The sequence below is a fragment of the Crocodylus porosus genome, unplaced genomic scaffold (genome assembly GCF_001723895.1).
Source record: "Crocodylus porosus isolate Cpor-Errol unplaced genomic scaffold, CroPor_comp1, whole genome shotgun sequence".
In the NCBI taxonomy this organism is placed as follows: Eukaryota; Metazoa; Chordata; order Crocodylia; family Crocodylidae; genus Crocodylus; species Crocodylus porosus.
Window position 1 is genome coordinate 9204182 of NW_017728927.1, and position 23309 is coordinate 9227490.

The following is a 23309-nucleotide window of genomic DNA, read 5'->3' on the forward strand; positions in this document are numbered from 1 at the left end:
CATGGACAACCCCACGGGCCTCTGCTCATGCATCTGTTGCACCCACGATCACCCCAAGCCCCTGCCTGGGTGAGCCCACGGGCAGCGCCGGCCCCAGAGCACAGGGGCACCAACCAGGCAGGGACCACGTCAGACAGGGGACAAAAAGGGTCCTGCCTGTGAGAGCAGAGCAGGGAGGGAACAGCTGCCATAGGAGCCCCCGCCGGGCTGAAGCCTGAGGAAGGGAACGGGGCCAAGACGGGCTGTGCCTGCCCTGCCCTCCTTCCCCCTGCAGCTCGGTGGAAGTCCCGTCCGGCCATTGAAGCTTGGCTTTGCTTCCAGCTCCCCCTCGCGTGGGAACGGGGCAGCACAGCTGACACGACCCCGTCCCCACGGCTGGGCACGGCCCGGGGTGGGAAGCGTCGAAGGCAACGGCGCGCGAGTCCCAGCAGTGCACTTCTGGGGACAGAGCAGACCCCGGGCATCTGCTGTCCTCCCAGCCCAGGCGCTGGCGTGAGCGAAGCGAGAGGCACTCCGGAGAACCAGCGAGGAAAAAGCCCAGCCTGCTGCCAGGACATCTGGGCAGGGAGCTGGCCCAGCCGCTGCAAAGGTTTCTGGCTCCCTGCCTCGAGTCCCAGCTGAGGGCTTTGGAGGGAGAGCAGCCAATGCCAGACACGTTGCTCAGCAGCCCAGCACCAGGCAAAGCTGATCACAGAGGCATGTGCTCTGCCACGCAGCCCACGCTGCCCTAGACGCCTGCATCGCGTTTGCTCAGGGATTGTATTTCCTGCACGTTTACGAACGGCCCAAAGACGCTTGCACAGGAGCGCCATGCTCCTACCGCTAGATCGCAGCTACCTCTGGGGTGAAGCACGTCAGCACCCGCTGGACTGCCAGCACGAGGGAGGTGGAAGGGTGCAATTCCCTGGGCAGGCCCTCAGCTGCCACTGCGAGGTTTGTGCAAAGCCCCAGGGACCTTGGCAGCTGTCAGGACCTCGCCTGACAAGTGCCAGGGCAAAGTGGCCCGTGGGAGGCTGGTCAGAGGACAAGGGGCTTTCCCCTCCCATGGCCAGTGCTGCCTAACATGGCCCTTCTGCTGCGGTGCCCATACAGCCGGGGCGAGTGCTTGTCCCAGCTGCCTCCAGCAAGCGCCGTGTGCATAGATTTGACTTCTTCCTGCTCTGGCCACACACCGAGGAGCTTCCCATGCCCGGCGCCCAGCTCGGAAACCAATGGCTCTTTACAGCTTCAGGCCACCTTCATGCCCAGCCTCCGAGCACACTTACCCCAAGAACGGCTTGCAAAAGGCAGGTCCAAGACACGCAGAGCAGACTCCCCGAGGGGCTGGGCAGGTCTGCAGCGGTCTCAGACACAGGGACTCTTCTCGGCTGGCTTGAGAAGAGCAGATCCCTGCCCTACTCCCCAAGGACAGGGCTTGAAAGCCAATGGTCCCCTCCTACCAGGTGCATCTGGGTGCAGGTGTCACCACTTACCGTGCAAACTGGATGCAGCCAAGGAACCACCTCCGCTGAGCTGGGGCTTTGCTTCCTCCACAGCTTGGCTCCTGGGAGGGCAGGGCACAGCACTGATCAACAGGGGTAGAGTTTCAGTAGCAGGCCATGAAATCCCCAGGCTAGGACAGCTGGACTGGTTTCATTTTTAGTGCTATGGAGGTGGAAGCAGAAGGCCGCCTGATGCCAAGCAGCAGAAGAGGCCTGAAGATCTGGGTTTGATGGCCCGGGTTTCCTCTTGGGGATGCATCGGCCCCATACAGGAACTAGCCAGCATTTGGACACAGCCCCAACCTCACAGCAGGAACACCAGACCTGCATGGGCAAAAGACAAGCCTAGCCCTGGGGGCAGTCTGGACGTTCCCATGTGTCCGCTTGTGCTGGTACCAGGTGAACCGAAGTTTTAGACGAGTGCCTGGACTTGGGTTCCCACACCCACATTTGGGCAGGTAGAGAAGACTAGCCCCATTTTCCTGGAGCTGCACCCCTGGCACGCCAGTGGGTAGTGGACTCTGGAAGGACTTGTGAAACCTGGGGCACTGCCACGTGCAGCAGGACTCATGGGAAAGCGCTACGTAGGGAGATCTCATGGCTTCCAGCCCAGCCCTGCTCCAGAGATCAATGCCCCTCAAGTCCTTTCAGTTCTTTTAGGAGCTTCTGCTCCCTGCGGAAGCCACAGCCCGGCAGAGCCTTTGCTGCATTATGAAGTGTAGCTAGTTGGCAATGAGAGCCCAAGATGGGGCTAGTGAATCTCACCTTTTGGGACAGTGATGTCTCAGCACTAGGGTAGGGAGGGAAGGGAGAGAAGATGCACGGGGGACCCAATTTGCCTGAGGGCAGAGCACCAGCACAAGCAGCAGCACTCCCCCCAAGAGCTCTAGCAAGCAGCTCCACCTACCTGCCCCAAGGAGAGGGAGCTGGGGTAATGGGGGCACATCAGACAATGCGTCTTGGCTCCCCCAGTGACAAGCCACTGGGAGGAAGTTCTGGCAACACAGCAGACAGATAGCTTGGGTGTGTTGGGCCATGGGAGAGGCAGGCAGAACCAAGCTACTTCTTAATCCCAGGGCCAGGTCAAACCCAGACCACGGAGGTGGCTCCAAAGCAGAGCGCTGTCGGCCAGCAAGCCCCCACGTGGGGAATGCAACCCTGCGGCACTGCTGTAACTGGGGCAAGACGGCCGCTACCCTAGGAGCACCACGGGTTTGGGTTGAGCCTCATGTCCAAAGGGGCATGTCGGTCTCTGCATGGACATTAGGAGAGGCATGCTCACTGTTGGTCCGATTCTCAATCCAGTCCTGAACCTTCACCTCCGCTTCAGGACACTCATTTCCTTCAAGGCTCCTTGGATTTCTGAAGTGCTCTTCCAAGTTGTTCTTTCCCCTCCTGACCCTAATCAAGAACAGAAAAACCATGACAAGACATTTGGGAAACATCTTCCTACAAAGACCTCCTGGGCTCTGGCATGATCTGTCTAACAGGAGAGGCGGAAGTCCTGTCACTTCAGCATTTAAAGCAAGATGGACACCACATGCTAGCAGCTCAGGATAGAGATGAGTCATCAAGTGCTGGAGGGTTTTTCCATCTCTCATTTCCAGCATACAGCCCTTCTTGTGCAAGAACACATTATAATAAATGCTGTGTTGCCAGGGACCCATCAACTAACCTTTGCCTCCTTGGAGAGTAAGACTGGAGGGGCCCACAGGAGGCTGTCGAGTTCAATGCCCTGCTCAAGGCAGGGTTAAGCCATCCCTGCTAAGTGCATCTGACCTGCTCTAAAAACACCTGTGGATGGAGGAACATTCCTCCTCTGTGTAGCCCGGTCTAATGCTGAGCCACCCTCAAGGGGGGAAAGTGTTTCCTAATCTCCAACCTAAATTTCTCTTGCTGCCTTCCAAAACCATTTCTCCTTGTCCTGTCCCCACCTCCCTAGGGGGAGATGCTTTGCATCCTCTTTCCTTCCCACCCACACCTCTTTTCACTTTACTGGCACAGACATTAAGCGCCAATTTGATTTGAAGGACTCGGCCCCCAAAGCTCCAACTGAAGTCAAAACCCTCCTTCCCCCCCACAAATGAGCAATATGGGGCTTATGTGACTTGCTCTGGACAAGAGAGTCAGTGGCTTCGCAGCTCTTGGAGAGCAGCCGTTCTCCATGCGTACCCAAGAACTGCACGTGCACTCACGCAGCCAAGTGATGCTTTCTGCTTTTATTCAATTAAATGCAGCATTCTATACAAGGAAAAAAAAATGAAATCCATGAAACTTCAAACCCTGACAGTGAAGAACTAAAGTCTTCCTAAGAATCAACCGGAATTAAAAGATTCCCCCCCCGCGTTGTACTGTACATAAAATAATCTCTGCCCATTTACAGTGTTCCACACAGGACTTTTTTTTTATTATTTTTTTTTTGTGTATCTCAAACGTCAGAACTGTACAACTTTTGTTACAAACCACGCTCTCCTATGAAAAAACTTACAGAAAAAATATTGCCACTTTCTTTATTTGTAACAAAAAAATTAGAGAATCTTTAAAAAACAAAACGAAAGTCAGCCAGAACTTCAGGTGTGTGCGCGCGTGTGGGGGACGGGGAGGATGCTGGGGGCCAGCTGACGCATCGGGCTGCCGGCTCTCCTTCAGACTGGGAAAGGGAAATTGCATTTGGCATATAAAACTAGCCGTCACTGGGGGCAGGTCCAAACCAGAGTCCAGGGCCAGCTTTGAACTTCCCCCCCAGTTTCATGGCCATATGAAACTGGGGGGTGGGTTTAGACCCATCTCCAGCAAGCATCGCTATCAACAGCACGTACTAACAGCATTAAAAACAAAGAACAAAGAACTCCACCCCCCCACTCCCTCTTTCCCTGCACAGAAAATACTGGAAGATGCTTTGTATGAGATTCAAAACCAAAAATGGAAAGAAAAAAAAATAGTCAGCTTGTGCCTGCATGTGTTGTCACCCTGTGTCCCAGCTGAAGCTTCTGGCACGGGGAACTCAGGTGTGTGCACTGCTTGCCAAAATATAGGTCAACCTTCAAAAGCTGGTTAGGCAGCCCAACCTTGAAAGATGAACCAAGCCTTTGGATTACAGCTCATGCATCTCGTGTCTCAGTGACTTGCACCAGCTGGACTAGAACTTCGCAGGTGGGAAAAGTCAGATGTGGCAGCTATGACCTTGCTGCGGGTATGTCTCACTTGCCTGGATCCTGTTAACACAAAGTGCCCTCCGAGCATCTGGCACCATCAAAGCAACGATGACCTTGGAAGGAGGAGTCTCAAAAAAGCATCTCTATAACACCACTCGCCTTCTCAGGGACCAGCCAACAGCTGAGTTTTTCTCCACTCACCATGCAATAAACTCGGGGTTTTTTTAAGACTCCTTTCACTTACATGCAGCCCAAGGATAACAGCAGCAGAAGTACAAAATTCCTCCCCTTCATTTATCTGCAAAGCAGAAAACATCTCCCTTCGTGAAGAAAAATACTGCCGTGGTCTTTGGGATATTTTTTTTTTTTTTTGGTAATTTGGCAGTGCCTTTGATTTAGGGTGCCGGCTGCTGGACAGGTCTCACGTACTACACGCTTCTGGGTTACAGAGAGGAATCCTGACTGCATTATGGTGCGCTCTCAGGAAAAACGATTAAAACCAAGTGGGTCAAGCCCGTGACTGAGGCTTTGCTAAGTCACCAGCTCTCTTCCACACTGCACAGGTGGTCATGACCCCACTGCCAGCTTTTTACCACTTGGAGCAGGGAGGCAGCTGGAACATGGGTGATCCCTAATTAAAAAAATGAGTTGCTTGGGTTCTGGAAGTTTTCCACATCAGGGCAGTGCCCTGAAAGTTTGACCTGGCCTCACAGAGCACAGACATACAGCTATCAAAGCAAGATGTGGGTGGGATGAATTTCCTGAGCTGTTGTCAGATTAGGGAGTCTCCTGTCATTTGATATTGAGCTTGGTGTGAAGACATAGATTCTCAAAGTGTCCGAATGAAGGTTTCTTTCGGATGTGGATCAGGACAAAAGAACTAAGAACGTGCATCTACACATATACATATGTGGGTCTGTATAAAATATCTGTCCACCTGGGGAGGATGGTCTGCAGACATACGGGGTGACTTCAGCCCACAGACAGCATCAGGAGTCACAACTAGTCATGCCCCAATTTTGCCAACTCGTCAATGCTGCAACCAAAGAAAAAACACAGATTTGATGCTAACCCCAAGGGGCACTGCTGCTCGCTCAAAAGCTGTAAAACTAAATGAAGCGTGAAGATGGAGAAGCAGAAAAAAGGTTGCACGGAGGAATACAAAATAAACCCAATGAATGCACCCCTGCTGCACACAAGGGGATGGAACGAGGTGTCGTTATACCTTGCTAGAGGAAAGACCTTGATGCATGAGACATTAGTAGGTCTACCGCTCCTTTCCCAAGAAAAATCCAATACCTCATTCCACTCTAGGTAACACAGCGAACCGTGCTGTATTAGTGGCCCCACCAGTGAGCATCACCAAATTGTCACCTCAGAGGCAAAACTGAAACCAACTTCATCTGAAGATGGAGAGCCAGACTGCAGGGGCAGGCTGAAAGCAGTGTGGGTAGAAGGATCCACTGCATGTAATAGGAGGAAAGAGAAGCACTGATTACTACTGTTTCTATTCATCCAGCCAGAACTATGTTTAAGCAGAAACACTGAGCTATTGTATAAGCAGGAGGGGCTCAGCACAGCCCCTTAGAAGTGATGGGGCTTTTAAAATGCAAATCCAAAAACTGCCTAGTTCATAAAAAAAAGGCACTCCTAAACCTCCCATGACCAGCCACCATCTTGTAGAGGGGCTGATGTTTAGGGTGCCTGCCATAAATGGTAACGCCATGGATCCAGTATACGGGCTGGTTTCAAACACTCAGAAAAACCCAATGTCCCCAAAGAAAGCACTCCCCTACTCAGTGTGAGGATGGCTTGGAGTTGGCCTGCTGACAAAGCTAACAAGTGAAAGGGCAGAGAAATGCCAGCTTTAAAGACAAGCCTCAATTTTCAAATGCAGTTGACATCCTGAAGGCAACCAGAAGTGTGAACTTCCACACCAGGGCAGAAGCAGTGGGGTTCACTCGATGGGCAAGCAACAGGCTCCTCTCATCTTTGAGGCGTGCAAATTGGAGTTCTGTGGCAGAAATGCAATCCAAACACCAGGTTGAAGGATGACAGATAACCCCCAAAGGGCTTGAGTCTCATGCGGATAAAAGTTCTCCTGAAGTTATGTTTGCAACAGGACCATCACTAGGGGCCAGGAGAAGAAAAAAGCATGCATAAAAACTAAGAGGTGGGCAAGCATGCTAGATTTCTAACAGCACATGAAGAAACAAGGCCTGGTGGGCTGAAAACATCTCAGTGAGAGCATCAGGCTGTATTCAAAATGTATTCGATCCTTTTCCTGTGAAGCGCGCGGACCAGCAGAGAGCACTGAACACACAACCAAAGAGAGCTGCAATTTTTAAAGAGTTTAAGACAACTTAAAAAAAAAAAAAGACCACTCCTTGCAGCTGCTGCTACCTGGCTTCAAGATACTGAATTCAGAGAGGGTTTCTTTCCACCCCCCGTTTGTTAAAGTCAGGTTTCTAAATGTGTTATTACAAGGAGGCTCTAAGCCAGGATAATGCAGCCATGTGGGTGCAAAGACAAGCAGGAAGCATGGAGGGACTTCTGATATTCTAACCTCAACTCCTGCATGCCACAAAGATGATCTCTTCGGTACTGTTTTTCAAGCCACGGAGCTTTCTGCACCAGGAATTCATACTGACATTCGAATCAGCAGAATACAGGCATTGCCCAGCAGTTCCCGTGTTTGCCGGGGAAAGCCGAGCAGCAGAACTAAGCAGGTCTGGAGACCCCCAACCTCCCACCACCAAGCCAACTGCAAACACTGAAGCAAGAACAGGACTGCTAGCACTACTCGGGCAATATCATGGAGCACACCTCTGCGGTGAAGTCCAGCAGATTCCTTGGGCTGTTGCAAAGCTCTGGGGTGTCCTCAAACGAGGCACTCGGGAGAGAACACCGTCTTGGATCAAGCGGGTGAGGACCCAGGAGGACAAGCTCCTGCCTGCACAGAGAGAGCACGTCCTACCGTGCTCCCCAGTCAGGCCCCCTCACAGTGCAATGCAACCCCGACAGATCGTTCTGGCTAGTCTCTCGCTTGGAGAAGGGGAAAGCATGTACCCAACACACACACACACACGCGCGCGCGCACGCACACACACACGTGCGTCATCTTCATACTCAAAGTCCCAGGGGCTCCGATACAGATCTCAGTCCCCTGGCACAACAGGCCTCAAAGCCAAGCAGGACACTATGTTTAGGGTCCAAACAACACACCTCTGGAAAGGAAACCTGCACGTATGCAATTACAGACAAAGGTCTAGCAGACAATTACTTCAGTTCCTAAAGGCTCTGTTCTCTCTGCAATGAGCCCTCAGAACCAGCCTTTCTGTGGGCACAAGTTTACGGCTGCTCTTCACAGAGAAAACATACCTTTTAGTTAGCAGCGCAGAAGACAGGATGCCAGCGAGGCCAAGCGAGCTGGAGGATGGGGGCTGGAAGGGGAGTATATGGCATTTAAAAACTGTTACTAAAGTGCAACAAATGTCCTAAACGCTCTGTAACCGGATGCAGTGAGAGGTGTCTGCAAGCTTCTAATTTCCAGTTACTGCAGGGCACCCTTAACAAAAAAAAAAAAAAGAAAAGAAAAAACCCTCACTATATAGTAGCAGACTGAGGAGCCCTTTGGTGTAGCATGGAGTAGGAGGCCACGAGAGTTACAATTCTTGGGGTCAAACAGCAGATTTAGAACATGTGAAAAGAAACAAAAACACAAGTTAAAGCAAAAGGAAAAAAAACCCCAACATTTTGTGACTTTCCAGCAAGGAAACCTCTCACTTTTTTGGTGTTTGGGGGAAAATAAAAAATGCCAACAGCCAGCCTGGCCCAGCTCTGACATTCACTGCTTCGGGAGGGAAAGCAGCTGTTTGACCCACTACTCGGGAAACCGTGGGTGGCACCAGACACGTCCCAGTGCTACACGTGCCTCAGTTTTACTCCATTCGTAACGCAGCCAGCCAGATCCTTTCCAAGGACTCATCAGCTGAAAGGAAAGAACAAAACCAAAAACTGAAGCTAGATGGAAAATAGCTGGAGGGGGAAAGTTTTCACAGATCAGAGGCCGATCTCTCCAGCTCTGGGACCCTCAGAAGCCCATTCCTCAATGTCGCCTCATTTTAACCTTCCTGGCTGGACTTCCATCCTCCTCCTCCTCGTCATAGTCCTCCGTGTACTCGTAAGACCTTCGCCAATAGTTCTCTGAGCTGAAGTTGCTTCGTCTCCTGTGTTTTGGTAAGAGGACCGAGCGCCTGTTCTCTTCTTTATCCATTTCTAAAATCCGAGGCCTAACAAGAACAAAAGCAAACTTTGGATTAAACTGATATTCCAGAAATGGCTGTATTTAAAAATAAAATCCCTCTACACAGTCCTACTTACTTTGACCAAATTGACCCCAAATGGTCTCAGATTCTCTCCTCAGTTCCCACAACACACTATCCCAGCAGTCCCAGGAAGACCCACACAGCGGAAGCAGACCTAATTTAGACGTTCAGCATGAGTGTTGGGGAGGATTTGCTGTGGCAACGCACATTCTTTCCCTCTACATCACAAGAGTCTTCATATTTCACACATCCTCACTGCCGTCTGGGCTGCAGTAAAGCTTTTAGACTGGGCAGAAACCACCACAACTGGGCAGCTGCTTGGCTTTCCCTTCCTGCGTGCAGCTGATGGTACCATACATTACCACTGCGAAGGAAGATCCCTGCTGTGAAGGGCACCAGGGGAGAATCCACATCATTCACCTCGCGCTGGGTGAGCACAGCGCTCACTAGCCTAACACTGCCTCCCAACTGGCTCCGTTTCTCAGTTCGTGCCCACACAGTCTGACATGACTCAAACAAGCCCAGCCCTCCCAAGACTGCCTGCAGCTGTATCGCAGTCAAACTGCAAAGCCAAGCCAACCTTTGGATGTGTGTGTGATGTCCAGAAGAGCCTCTGCCCTAATCCTCACCAAGCCCCAGAGACACCTCTGGGAACTGGGAAGCCCGATCAGGCCTTATAGTGCATAAATATGGGTGAGCTACTCCGATTCTGCACCACCACCAATTTTTCCTACCATGGGAATATAAACCCTGGCTAGAAACTCTCCTGAGTGTGTACTCGCAGGGGAACCCTTACGTTACTGTGTGCACTGAACTACACCCATTACAAGTGCCCACGTCCTTGGAGCTGCCAGACCCAAACAGCTTCCAAGAAGGAGCTGACATCCGTGCCCTTCTTGGCACCCAGTGCCAGTACACAGATCACCAAGAGGACATGAAGGCAGGTCTAAGAATCATCCCACCCAAGAGTCCCTCTCTTCCTTTGTGGCGACACCTTTAATTCTTTTGGAAAAAGTGCCACTTCATCATCTGCAACAGCTGTGCACTTGCTTGGCAAGAGAGGTCAGAAATAATTAGTTACTGGGAAATCAGCGTTCTGAATTACTGCATCAAATAAGGAGAGCCTATGGCTTCTCCGTTGGCAATAAAGATGCAGGCTGCTTACAAATCAAAGCTTAGCTTCCCCTGGTATCCAAGTTAGGCTTCAAACCAGTTCTGATGATTTAGATCTGCATTCCACTAAAGCCTGTATGTGTCTGTAGAGAGCGCCAAGGTGGGAACCATAGGAAATGTGAGCAGGAAGCGTGTGCAGAAATATACTGGGCAAGAATGCAAGCGGGAGGACGTGTTACACAGCACCGCTATAGCAGTGGTGATGCCTTCTGGCTTAACAAACGGGTATGAAACGGGCCATTCTAAAAGTGGCGATTCCCACTCGGCTGATAAACAGCACATGCCAAGACTATGCCAAACACCAAGAAGCTTTGCAACACCACAATGCCACGAGCACCCCACCCAGATGACTTTTCACAAGGGAGCTGGACTTACCGGTGAGCAGCATCAGGATCTGCTTTCCGATGGGACCGCTTTGGTTTCAGGATCTGGTCCCTGTTGCTTCCTGACAGTCGGTCAGAGGTGTAACCTGCTGTCAACACAGAGCTACTCAGCGATTTTGTTTCCAATCGAGGAGCATCTAGTCTTGTTCTGTGAACATTTAAAAGACAAGTGTTTTCAAAGAGTCTGCGGGAAAAATGCTAAGATCTCAGTAAGATATTCTACCTATTTCAACCAATATGAAACCCAAATCCAAATCACACAGCTCGCACCCACCACTACACCCAAGAAAGCCAAGCTCATTATAAACAAGGCAAGACCTATCCTGAAAATCCCTCAGCTTCTGGACTAAAGATCTGCCAGGAAATCTAGCACATGAAACCGAAACAGCCAAGTTAACACAGGTCAGTAAGTGTGAGAGTTAATGATTACCCAGGGTTTTAAGCTGCTGAACAAAGCATCGAGGAGTGATGCAAAGAATTCCCCTGCTCTGGTACACGGAGCAATGGCTAACTTCACCGTCATATTCTGTCTACCTAAATTGGGAGCCGTTGCTGAGGCCAGGGCAGCACAACTAGGGTTGCAGAGCTTCACTTAAAAACTTAGAGGATTGCACAAGAGTCAGGTGGAGATCTGAAAGATGGGAAATTCCATTCAAAAGCAGCAGTTGCGACACGTTCTCTCAGTTACAGTCAGAGAGAACCTGTGTGCTTAAACCAGGAGCCGTGCTGGCAAACGGATCTGCTACAACAGACAGAAAAGCACTGTTTACCCAGACGCCGCTGTACCTGGCAGCTTGTGTGGACAGCATGGGAAGGAAAGAGCCATCTGAGCTTAGCCTGGTTACAACCGCATAGCGGTAATATGCTTAGACACGAGTCTTTGGCTTCAACGATATTTGAAGCAGTTTAAACAAGGCCAAGATCCAGGACAAAGAAAAAGGCACTGCAGAACAGCGTATGTGGGCGAGATGCTCCGTGCACCCTCCAGAACCCTCTTGCTCCTCTGTGTTATTTCTGCGGTCTCTGCCTCCCTCAAATGGCATCTGTTCGCGTGCCGTGATCGACATGTACAAGTTTGGGTTCGAAGAGGCGGAGAATGTGCTTCTGCTCTGCTCTTGAACTCCAGCTTTCCAACCTGGTTTCCATAGAGTGCAGGAAAGCCGAGGAGCCTTCCAAACCGCGGGCAAGAGCCGTTTGCAGTTGCTGAGCAACCATCTATACTTGTCCCTCATCAGCTCGTTCTCTCCGCTGCAAGTCCTGTGTATCGACGCACGAATCTGTCTACAGGCATGTTTTTGTACACAAGGTTTGCCTAGCGCACTGTGAAAAGGAAGGGAGAGTTTAAAGCCGGTATTATTTTAGCAGTTTGCCTGCTCCGTTGTTCCATCTGTGCATAGGCCAGAAATCTGATCTGTGCCCCGGCAGAACACTGGATGCAGAAGTGACAGCCGGTCCCATGCTGGGCTGTCTGATGGCCACCCCCAAAACCACATATAAAGATGCCAAATACAACGTAAACCGTTTGCTGCCCATTAGCAAATGTTAAAGTCAGTTCTGACAGGCATCAGAAGCTGGGCAATGGGACTACAAACAAACAAAACTGTGCTGTACCATCAGTACAAATTTGCCAACTCACGAAAGGAAGAGATTATATTAAATAATGCACTTCTGTAGAGCAAGGGGAGAACTCCAGCATCTGAGGGCAAGGGGTGATGGAAGCAACCCCCAAAGTTTAAAAAAAAAAAAAAAAAGGAATTTCTGCACAGAAATAGAGACTTGCCTTTCTAACCTAATTTGTGCCTATCTGAAACTTTGAGAGGCGTAAGTCTTAGCTTTGTCAATGAAACCTTTGATCGAGGTCACTGCCCCAGTCACAGCATCCAGGGAAAGAGAGAAACAAACCAGCCATTCAGTTTTCAGCTACAGAAGCAGGAGAGATGGGCTACACATTCACCAGCAAGTTATCCGAAGCCAAAGCTCTCTATAACAAATGCTGCTACCAACGTGCTCAGAAAATCCATCACATAAACCGCTATCAAAGCCCAGCAGAATAATATCAGGTTGCACTAACACTGTTCACAGTTATAGGGAAAGTGAGGGAGAGGATTGTTTTTATTTTTTTTTTTTAATTTAGAAATTTCACCCCCCCAACCCCAACGTCTTCTAAGATCTTGGACACAAGAAATTCCAGCCTTTGCTGGTGCCCTTGCAGCCCAGCACTCTGGTGCAGACAGGAAACACTGCAAACATCATTGTGCTTTCACTGCACTAAAGCGTTAACACCCGGCTTGTAACCGTGCTGTTCTCACGTTCCACCAAACTGATCAAACCCCAGATCATTTCTCCAATGCGTGCAGTTTTGCTCTCCCATTGCTGCTGGCAAGATCAATCAATAGAGCCACACACGCAGAATGTGCACAGAAATGGATAAAAACCCAAAAGACTTTAGGGTAGCCAGCCACCTTGCTGCTTAGCTGAATGTACGTGCTTCTACCTACAGGCCCTCTCATTCTTCGGTGCATTATCTCTGTAAGATAACCTAACCAGACCCTGCATAAAGTGTCCTTTGACATAACCAGCAGCTCTAATGCTAGCAGCCTGCCTAAAGGAAGCACTGATTTTCCTGGTTTCATAACATGCTATTTAAATCTGCAAGAGTCACATGATGCAGGACATGATGCAATTCACTGTAGGAATGCGTGTGACAGGATACAAATTTGATGAAGGTCCCTGAAGGCCTAATGGGGACAAGAGTCCAGGTTTGCAGGAACATGCACAAGTTCAAACAAGCTCCCACTTGCAGCGTCTGTAGCACACGCCTTTGCAAACTGGGATATGCGCTTTTTGCTCGGTGCTGGGCGATGCTATGAAGACAAGGAAGAGAGCAGGTTAGGATACAACCAGGTTTCTTTGCTACTCCATCACTGGCCGAACGACTATCAAAATCCAACAGTGGAAAGTCCAGACATGGACTACATGGACACAGAGCGCAAGTAAGGACTGAACTTCACTCAGTGCCCAAGGCAGCTTCTACGAGCTGGGCTAAGCCAACAGCCTTGGCAGGGCCAGCAGATCCTGCTCTCCAAGGCCTGGCACTGTCCTAGTTAAGTAGACTGGAACTAGCTAAACTAGTAACATAAAGACTTGGAGCCCATCGCTCAGGCTCCAGCGACATAAGCAATGTTGTTACTAACCCAAAATGGGAACAGGATAAAACCAGTCAGTCGGGCTTTCTGCATCAGAGATGTGTAGCAGTTTAACTTGTTTTTGATCTATTTAGCCAGGCACCGACCCGACACAGCAACCCCCGTCTCCCACCCCTGCCTGTGCTCCTCGGTCCTGAACAATTCACAATGGACAAGCACCTACGGCAGCACTGCTCAGCATCTTGCCTTTCTTTAGCATGGCTGCTGCCATTCCCAGTGGCCCCAGCACAGCAGCCTTCCAGTCTCCACGATAAGGGCAAGGGTTCTGGTAGGCTACAAGCCACAGTGCACACTGGATTCTCTTGTCCCTTCATTTAAACCCACGCTCTTTCATTATGTGCCATGACTTTACACCTCCAGCCCCTCACCCCTGTGCAAGCTACTCTTGCCATGCTGTTGCCTCAGGGCTTTGGCCTTCCCCGTTCTCACTTCTCCACCCAGATGTCCAAGTCTCCACTTTGTTGCTGGGCTGATGTAATGGGCACTGCGTTGTGCTGTCCATGCCACCAGGTTATCCTGAAGCCAACTGAGCTGTCTGGAAGCTCAAAGAAGTCGGTGTCTAGATTTTCAGCCTTGTAGCTTTGTTTCTGCCTGGGCTGCAGCCATTCCACTCTACCCTCCCCTGCCTGCATCCTTCTGGGTTTGATGCCAAGGAATTAGTCACTTTTTCATTTTGAATGGCTTTTCTTGACAGAGCAATTCCCCGACGACTTTCCCCTTGAAGGCAGGAGTCCAGAGCAGGCCACACAGCAGGCATAATTGACATTAAAGTAAAGTTTCTGCTGGACCTCTTAAAGCTATACTCCAGACACCAACCACAAGATACATACCCATCTCATTTCAGCTGGAGGCATTTCAAGACAGTGCCTTCAGTGAGAACTGATTCAACAAGGTGCTGCCTCTCGCCAATCAAGCCCCAAACTGGTTTATGGGCCTAGCTCTTTAATCCATTATACCCACTTGCCTCCAGCATCAGCATTTGTTTCCCCAGCAGGAGTGAAAGTCATTCCCTCCCCAACCCAGAACTCATCAACTTTGTCAAATGACTTATGTACAGCAGTTTGTATGAGAATATTACCTTGAAGGTACCTTGACACCACATGATCAGTCCCTTCAATTTGACCCCAAGCCTAAAATTCTCTTTATTTTTTTAATTAAACCAGGTAATGAAAGCACAATGAATGGATGCAAATGCAAATGCAGTGCTTGCAAACCTCAGACCTCACATCAAGGTACCAGGGCATTAGAGCCAATGTGAAAACTGACCACATTTGTAACCAAAGAGGCTGAAGAGATCAGTCAGCTTTCGCTGTCCAGCCAAGCCCAGCACAAGAATGGAACAAGCACCGTAAGCAGATGTCATATTAATGTCCTCGCTAACATTTGGACAGCTAAAATAACTTGGAAGTATGTTGCCAGTGCTGTGAAATGATAGTTAGGCCCAGCTTTGCTGTTCCCTTACAGGTCAGCCAGCCGCTTGCACACTTACTTTCTAAGGATGATAACGGCCCTCCTCTCCTTGATGTCTTGTGGTCGAATGCAGTGTGTAATTTCATCAGCTGCGTATCCACTGGACAACAAGAGGGTTGGGGGGGAGGCAGGGGTGGAGAAGGAGAAAAGAAAACATTGTGAGTAGGCTGACCAATAACTCTGCAAATTATCACCAGTCTGAGACTCAGTCTTATTTATCCCATAACTTTCAAGAGCTCTTCCCCGCTCCCCAGCAAACAGAACAACACAACCCACCTTCCACAGCTTCTGCTTTTCAATTCAGATGAGCAAAGAAAAACCCAAGGATGTTAACATTATCCAGGCCTTGCCATTCTCTATCACAGGTTTTTAGCAGATGCCAAAAGAAATTACCACCAGCCACAGTCATAAAGTGCGTTATGGAGCGTAAATTCAGTCAACTCATTTAGTGAATTTAAAGAGCAATATAAAACCCACCGCATTACAGGAAGGGATCTTCCCAGGCAATTCCCCACCCAAGAAGCTACTTCTGTGATTACCGAGGTCTGCAGCTTGCCTGCAATTACAAGGGCTGTCGTTCACTTGAAGTTCTGCCTTTTGCATTACCTCCGAGGCTGTCGGCTACACGATGACAGGTGGATTTGAACATTAACGCATCTGCCTACTGGAAAGCTGTGCGGTGAGGAAGCGGTAAACGCCTCTGTCCTGCTTCCCAACCACCACTAAATGAAGACTGGATACTGAGGCTTATTCCCCAAGCGTGCAACACAAGCACTGCCCTTCGATATCCCCTTAGGGATTCTGCTGGTTGAATCAATCAGATCCAGTCGTGGCGCATGGAAAATTTAGTTTGAAGCCCCAAATTTATCTAAGTTCCATTAACTAAACTGCAGGCCTAGACCACTGAGAATTCATATGGGGCTGAGACACTAGACTGTCTGAGCTATCAAGTATTAGGGCCCCCTCGAAGAGGTGCGTACTGGAAATAAAGTGTATTGTCATTCACAAAGAGCATGGAAGACATTACTTAATCTAACAAGCCTTTCAGGCAGGTGGTAAGAAGAGAGGAGGCTGTTTGTACTCTCGGAAACACTAGGCTATTTCTGGGTATGCAAAACCTCAGACACTTGCTATAGAAGTCTCCCTCCACAGCTGGTTTTTTTTGTTTGTGGATACATTCTTTGGCTAGAATGGAATTAGTGAGGCAGGCAGCCTGGCCAAGATCTTGCAGAGCATCGCCACACCACGTTAATATGGAGGATGGCAGTCACACCTGCTTGGAAAACAAAGGGACTAAGGGACACCCTCCTGGCACGGAAGCTGTTCCCTTGATGAAGAGCATGAACTGATCCCTCGGAGATGGGAAAGGGCAGCACCGGGGTAGTTCTTCCACCCAGCTCCCCACTCCCCGACGGTGGCTCCAGGCTGCACTTTTGGCAACACAAAATGTTCCAAACTGGACCACACAGCAGCTTGCAAGGACAGAGGGGATTTCTCAGGGGACCCTGCTGAGGTCAGTATGGGGTGATATGCACACAGGATTTGGCCCAGAGGAAAGAAAGAGGTCACTGTATCCCCCAAAGCAGAACTACTCGTTTTCCAGTTACCTGGTTGTTACGACAGGTCACCCCTCCCTCATCCACATGCAGCCCTTTGACTTCCAGTCTAAACACGGGGCCAGCATCAAGGCTCCAGCAAACTCCAGGCCGGGTAACAAGGAGGAGCTACAACTTAGTATTCTGCACTGCATCTGCCAGTTCTGTAAAATGTTTCTATTTTTAATTTTCTTTTCTGCTGCTCTCATTCTTTCCTCATTCCCCAAATGCTCAGAGACCGGCTGGGAGCGGTGGCTGCCTGCAAACACTCGTCTGCCTTCGCCAGAGAGGAGCCAGGCATCAGTCCACTTTCCAGAACCACAGCCTGGCCTGGTGGAGGGCAGGTTCTCCGAGCAGCTCTGCCCAGAGGCAAGAGAGCCTGAGACTGGGCTTTTTGTGCGCATGGAAGAGACTGGCCTGCCCACGGCACAGGGAATATGGTCTTCCTTTCTCATTCCAGACTGCAGCATTACTCCTTTAGCAGAGCGCTCAATACAGTAGCACTGATCTGGCTGCAGGTGTATCAGAGAAAGAGTGTTATTGAGCAGCTTAATTATTAAGGCGTTGCTATGCTTTGGAATTTTTGCTTCAAGCTCCAGCGAGTCAATTAAGATCCTCCATGTTAGCGTTCACTTTAGGAGGCCTTTAGGAGAAGGAGCAAGCCTATTTCTGAACCTGAACTGTCTAGCACTAGAGGTCAGGCAGGGCGGCTGCCCCAATGGCTTATTGGATGGACACCTGCTTTACAGCCTCATGCCAGTTTGAAACTAATAGCAGTCACGGCTGTGGATGTGCAGCAGGCCTGGAGCCTCCGCTCTGCTCAGAGGGGCCTGCCAGGAGCACGACGGCAGTCACTGCCCGCCGGTGCTTAGCCCATGCTCCACAGAGACTGAGTCCAGGCTGCAAGCAGCCAGCAAAGCAGTCTGAAAAGGGCACTGTTGGTGGCCGTTTCATTGGGCTGGTCCTCTACATCCCCCCACAAGATTTTCAAGACACCTTTTCTCCTAGCCTAACACCACCACTGACACCTGGCAAACAGAGCCCGAACAGACCGAAGCAGGTATTCGCTCACACTCAAAGCATCTGGGAGGACAGGGAAAGGCCATTCCTTACTTCCTCTAGCCTTCCTTTTAGACTTGGGGCAAGATCTTCTGTCTCCAGGTCTCAGTTAACTCCACTTGATGAACAGATTATGGTCTCTCTCACTGGGGTATAAGAAAGGGTTTGTTCGTTGCCTGGAACAAGACTGGAGGTGTCCAAAGGGGGAACGCTCCAGCTGCACAAGTTTCCTGCCTGTTTTGTAGTCCAGGAACAGGAGGTATGGCCTGGTGACATATGCTGCCTATGGCTCTGCACTAGTCTGGCCAAGATCCCCTCTGCAGCATAGTACACCAGCGGTGCAAGCCAGTCATCTCAGATGGGGTCTGTACACTGCCACAGAAACAGCCGCAGGTTTTAACCAAGAAGGGCTTGACGTCTCACTAGAGGTTTAAAAGAAGACTTATTGCTGGCATTGCTGAGAAGATTTAAGTTCAAACAGAGCCGGGGGGGGGGGGGAATGACACGACACAACTCTACTTGCCTATTTCCCACTGGCAAAGGTGGAGCTTCCTCTAACAGGAGCCAACGGGCCTCTATCAACTGCCAAAGATTTAAGTGTTTTCACATGAGATGCCAACCCCGGCAGCTAAGACGACGTTCTCCCTACACCTGCGAAGGAAGCACGTCCAGCCTGTGCTGCCTGCAGGCAGCTCAAAGGCCTCCACAACGCAGTCTCTTCTAGTGCCAGAAGGTCAAAACCTGCCTCTCAGTCATTTCCCTGCTCTTCTGAATGGTGGGCAGCCAGCAGGCATCTTCCTCTGCCTCGGGAAGGACCTCTGGGAATCGGGAGTAAGAAAAAAGTTCCCTCCCTCTTGTAGTAGCCAGATAGGGAGGGAGATGTTGGGACATCCAGTACCTCAATATTGACAGAAACAATGCAGTATTTTTCCCAGCACCCCCAAAAGCCAGGAGACAGCACTGCTAGGCTCTGATGTGGGCATGTCATGAAATTCCCCCACAAAACAGTCATTATCAAAGACAAGGGAGGGTTAAGAGCAACCTAAAAGAACAGCTCTGAGGCCCAGGCTGAGGCACACAGGGTTGCTAGCAGCACAAAATAAAGTTTCCATTGAATCCTGTACGCTGCGAGATCACTGGGGACATTTATATGATCTGGACACTGGCCTGCTGAATACAGCTTGTACTAGAAAAACTCTTCTAACCCTGCACAGCTGCCCCAGTAGACTCCCAGTGTCTTTTCCAATTTAATATTTGCCCTCCTCCAGACACTTTCCCCAGAGTGAAGAGGCAAGTTTTATTCACCCTGGCATCTGCATGCTATTTCTGCTTCTACTGCTTGGCTTATCCCTTTAAAAAAAGGAAATGTTCAAGTGACTGAATCAGTAGCCAACACCTACAGAAAGTTACAGCCCAGACGTAGGAGAGGCCGCAAAATGAATGACAAGGTGCTGACATCCAGCCTCCCTCACGGGACAAGAAACGCAGCAAAATTAGCGCTTTGATTTTTGGCTCTTTCTTTTGGGAGCTGGGATTCAGATCCTAGCCCTGGCCCTTCCATATCTAGAAGATGACTGCGGGAAGAAGTTACTTGACCCCTTAATTCCTCCCTCTACATAAGAGGCAGAATAAGGCATCACTTTAGCCAAGGTCCTGACAATCTAGAGATGACAGAGAGGATATCCTCCTGATTAGAGGATTGAATTAAAGGAATCCTAGATGGAGAAGCATGCACCTCTTCTAAAGAAAGGAGGTTGCTGGCAGGCACGTTGCTTAGCCCAGACTTTATCTGATGCATGTATCCAATGAGCGCAAAGGACTGGAAGCGTGGCCAGAAGCAATCTATTCCACAGCCAGAGGTACTCTGGGCTCAGGAGCTCATGTTTGTGTTAAAGATCTGGAAGTCTGTTTGCACGATACACTCTGTATCTACAAATATCAAATCCTGCCCAAGGTGGCATAAGAGTCCAGCATGGTGCAGATTAGGAGTGCAGTGCCCCTCATATGATGCCACAGGGTGTTTCTCTGACATGCATGAACCAGAGGGGAAAAAAAAAAGGCTTTAAAACTGACTTTTGAAGGGCACGTCCCACTGTATGTCAGGGGAAGGGATCAGCCGACCCCTCACTACCCTTCCCAAAAGAATCCCATTGCAGCGTGCTAGATTGCTTAGGCCAGGGGAGCCGGATAAAGAAAGGCAGAGAAGATCTGAAAGCAAAGGAGGTGGTTTTGAATCTGCTGATGACAGTCCTGGGAATGGAAGAAGAAACAGAAAGAGGTGGGAAAGCAAGAGGCAGAGGGAAATAGCTGGGAGAACGCAGCTTTTTTTTCCCTTCGCACTCCCCAGCCGTCCCCTCCCACCAACAAAACAGATGTTGCCACGCTGCCTTCCCCAGAACCCAGCCCTGCCCTGCCAAGAACAGCCGCTGCCCCAGTCAGGTTTGAGTCACACACATTACACGCATGCCACTTCTATCTGGGCAGCTTCCCTATCTCCAGGGCAACTGCCTACGGGGAGCTGTTTACTTGGCTTTTCCCCTCCCACTTCGGAGAAGTGACTCCTCAGCACGACCAGAGAGGGCTGGATCTCCGGGGAGGCGTCACATCCAGCAGGACGGAGAAGACTTGCAAGTCATGTCCAGTCCCTCTCGAGCCTGGCGAGACTAAGAAATCATGACAACTTTTTATCCCAGTGGTTCTTGGTGCTGCAGACACCGCTGAATGCCCCTTAAGTGAGTGCTAAGCGCTTGGTAACAGCTGCACTGAAACTGAAATAATCCCCCATTTTAGAAAAGGTCTTTCCACTCCAAACCAGGACCTCTCATCTTGGGTTAGGTAATCAAGCTCCCACAGCCATCAGTAGCCGGAAACCTGAAGCACTGTTCAGAGCCACCAACGCTTGGGTGTTTAATCTCAGGCTGCTGAGACATGGAGCTGGCCCTAAGCATGCCAGGCTGCCAGGGCGCTCCCAGGCTCCGAGCCTGAACTCCCTGGACCGCTCCCCTCCAGTAGCCCAGAGCAGAGCAACCTCAAGTCCTCCTGTCTCCACGAGCAGCCTCGAGGCCCCTCACCAGCAGGTTTTGGTATGTCACTTAAAATGGAGGAGGGTCAGGGTCTTTAAGGTCAGGAAAGCTTTCCTTTTAATTAAATGGGGATGGAAACCACCCTTCTGTTCATCTCTGAGTCCAGCTAGAATGCATTACAGCAACGTAAAATCTGCAATAGCACATCAAGCTGGCGGGCCAGCCAGCCTGGCTACTCCAGCCTTTGGCTGTCTCTAGCACCTGACCTCAAACCCGATTCACGGCTTCGAATAAACAGGCAGAACGCCATTAGCTTCAGGAGAGATGTGCCCACTTACATGTTAGTTTGCAATTCCCTCCCGTCCTACCGAACACCCAGGGAACCGTGAGGATTAGTTAATGTTTGTGCTGTGCTTGGGAGATAAAAGCTATGCGAGTGCTAAGCATTTATTATTAATGCACCTGGTCAATTGTGCAATGCTGCATGTACATGGGGGAAAAAAAAATTCTTTCCTGAACCCTGCGGTGATCATTTTACAAGCCAAAGCAGGAGATTGTGTTACCTTTAGAGAGCCTTGCAAGCAAGCGAGAACGTTTATCAAACTGGGGGGGAAGAAACCGCACAGCTCCTAATTTATGGCTGCTCTGAAGTATATCAGGATGCGATTATATGGGCGCTCCAGGCAAACGGAGCTCTGCAGGGCTCCTCTGAGCTTTGGGGTGAATAAACCCTCCATCACGAAGTCAGGCAGCCCCAGTGCTTGATTCCTTCCCTCTCGCATTGCCTAAAAAGCCACCTGTTCCACGAGGCCACACGCACTAATGATCACAGGCAACACTACCAGCTGCCACCTGTACTGGTCTGAGTTGCAGACAGGGCCGTGTGACCCAGGGGATGGAGAAAGGGATTAGGACCAGGGATTCCCACAAGCCAATCCCTGCTTTACCAGGGACCTGCCGCGTGACCTTGGACAGGTCATTTACTGCCTGTGGCTGTTTCTCCATTTGCAAAACGGAGACCAAGATACGCCTGGAACGTCTACCTTATAGCACAGTCGTGCAGGGCTCGCTCCACACTGCGGGGTCTCACTGCCAGCTGCCTTTCCAGAAAGAGGAGCCTTAGCAGTCCCAATCTACAGATGGGGAAGATGAGGCCAGTCACGCCCCCTCCCTGTGTTTAAGGTCAGAAAGGAAGTTGGCGACTGAGCTATGAATAGAACCCAGGAGTCCCCGCTCCAGACCTGCTGCCCTGGAACGAGCGCTAGCAGGCCGAGGCTCCATTTTGTGCATCTCTGCCTGGATTTCTGCCACTGACAAGGGCGGATTAAAGCTAAAAACGGAGCTCAACCCCACCAGCGCTCCACATCCAGATAGATGCTAAGTCCCTTACAGGTAAGCCAGCCCTGATGTGCTGCCTGAATCATGGGTCCAACCAGCCCCCCAGAGGTCTTTGCTCCATCCTCCGAGGGGGCAGAAAGCAACCCGCACCCGCTCCGCTACGGAAAAACAATTCACCCTCGTATTATTAGTGGCGAGCAGCCGCGTTACTCAAGGATCAAAGCTAAGGGGTGTCTCAGTTCATTCCCTGAAACTCCGAGGCCTTGCACTGCATTAGTTACCTGAGCACAGTGACACTCCCTCTCCTCACAGGCAGGAACAAGACGGGTTCAGAGACCCGGATGGGCTTGAACTGGAACTTACACCCAAAGCAGAGCGCGGAGTCGCTGAAGAAAGACACGGAGACGATGGGCCTCTCGAAGATGTGGATGGGGTCCACGTGCGAGACGATGCAGCCGCCGGGCTGGTAGTCGTTGATCACGGCGCTGTTCACAAAGCCCTCGGGGATCACCCGGTGCTCCACCAGCCGGCGGATCACCAGGTCATGCACCCACTCGGGGATGGCGTCCACCTCGCCCCGCGGGTACAGCCGCTCCTGCCCGGGGCCACGGCGCTGCAGCTGCGCCCCATAAGTGTAGCCCTCGCCGAAGAAGTACTTGTTGCGCAGGGGGGCCCGGTCCACCGTGTGCTCCTTGTACAGCCCCTTCTCGGCCCGCGACACCACGTCCTCGATGCGCGCCTCGATCTTGGCGCACTCCTCGGGGCCGAAGAGCCGCAGCTGCCGGATGCCGCTCTTCACCTTGCGCGCCTCCTCCTCCTCCTCCTTCTCCGCCACCTCCTCGTAGTCGCTGGGCTCCGAGTCCGACGCCGCCTGGTATTTGCGCTTGGCGGCAGGGGCGTCCCCGAGCTCCCGGGGGCCGCCGCCGCCTTTGTGGCCGTCCCGGTACGGCATCATGGACTGGAGCTTCTCGCGCAGGTCCGTGTAGCCGCTGCCGGCCATGCTGCGGCCTCTAGCGCCCGCTGCTCATGCCGGGGGAGCCCCCGCGGGGCCGGGGGCGCTGCATGCAGGGCCGGGCCGGGAAGACGCCCCACGGCACG

At 51.0% G+C, this 23309-nt stretch overlaps 1 protein-coding gene across 1 annotated transcript; it reads right to left on the bottom strand.

Annotated features, from left to right (window-relative positions):
• Positions 1–3892: 3892 nt before the first annotated feature.
• On the bottom strand, positions 3893–23303 carry ALKBH5 (alkB homolog 5, RNA demethylase). Its single transcript, XM_019541933.1, has 4 exons — positions 22493–23303; positions 15216–15296; positions 10513–10668; positions 3893–8928 (listed from the first exon to the last, which is right to left on the bottom strand). Exons 1-4 carry the CDS (start codon positions 23209–23211, stop codon positions 8745–8747), a joined length of 1140 nt encoding a protein of 379 aa, XP_019397478.1. The 5' UTR covers positions 23212–23303; the 3' UTR covers positions 3893–8744.
• Between the last annotated feature and the right edge of the window lie 6 nt (positions 23304–23309).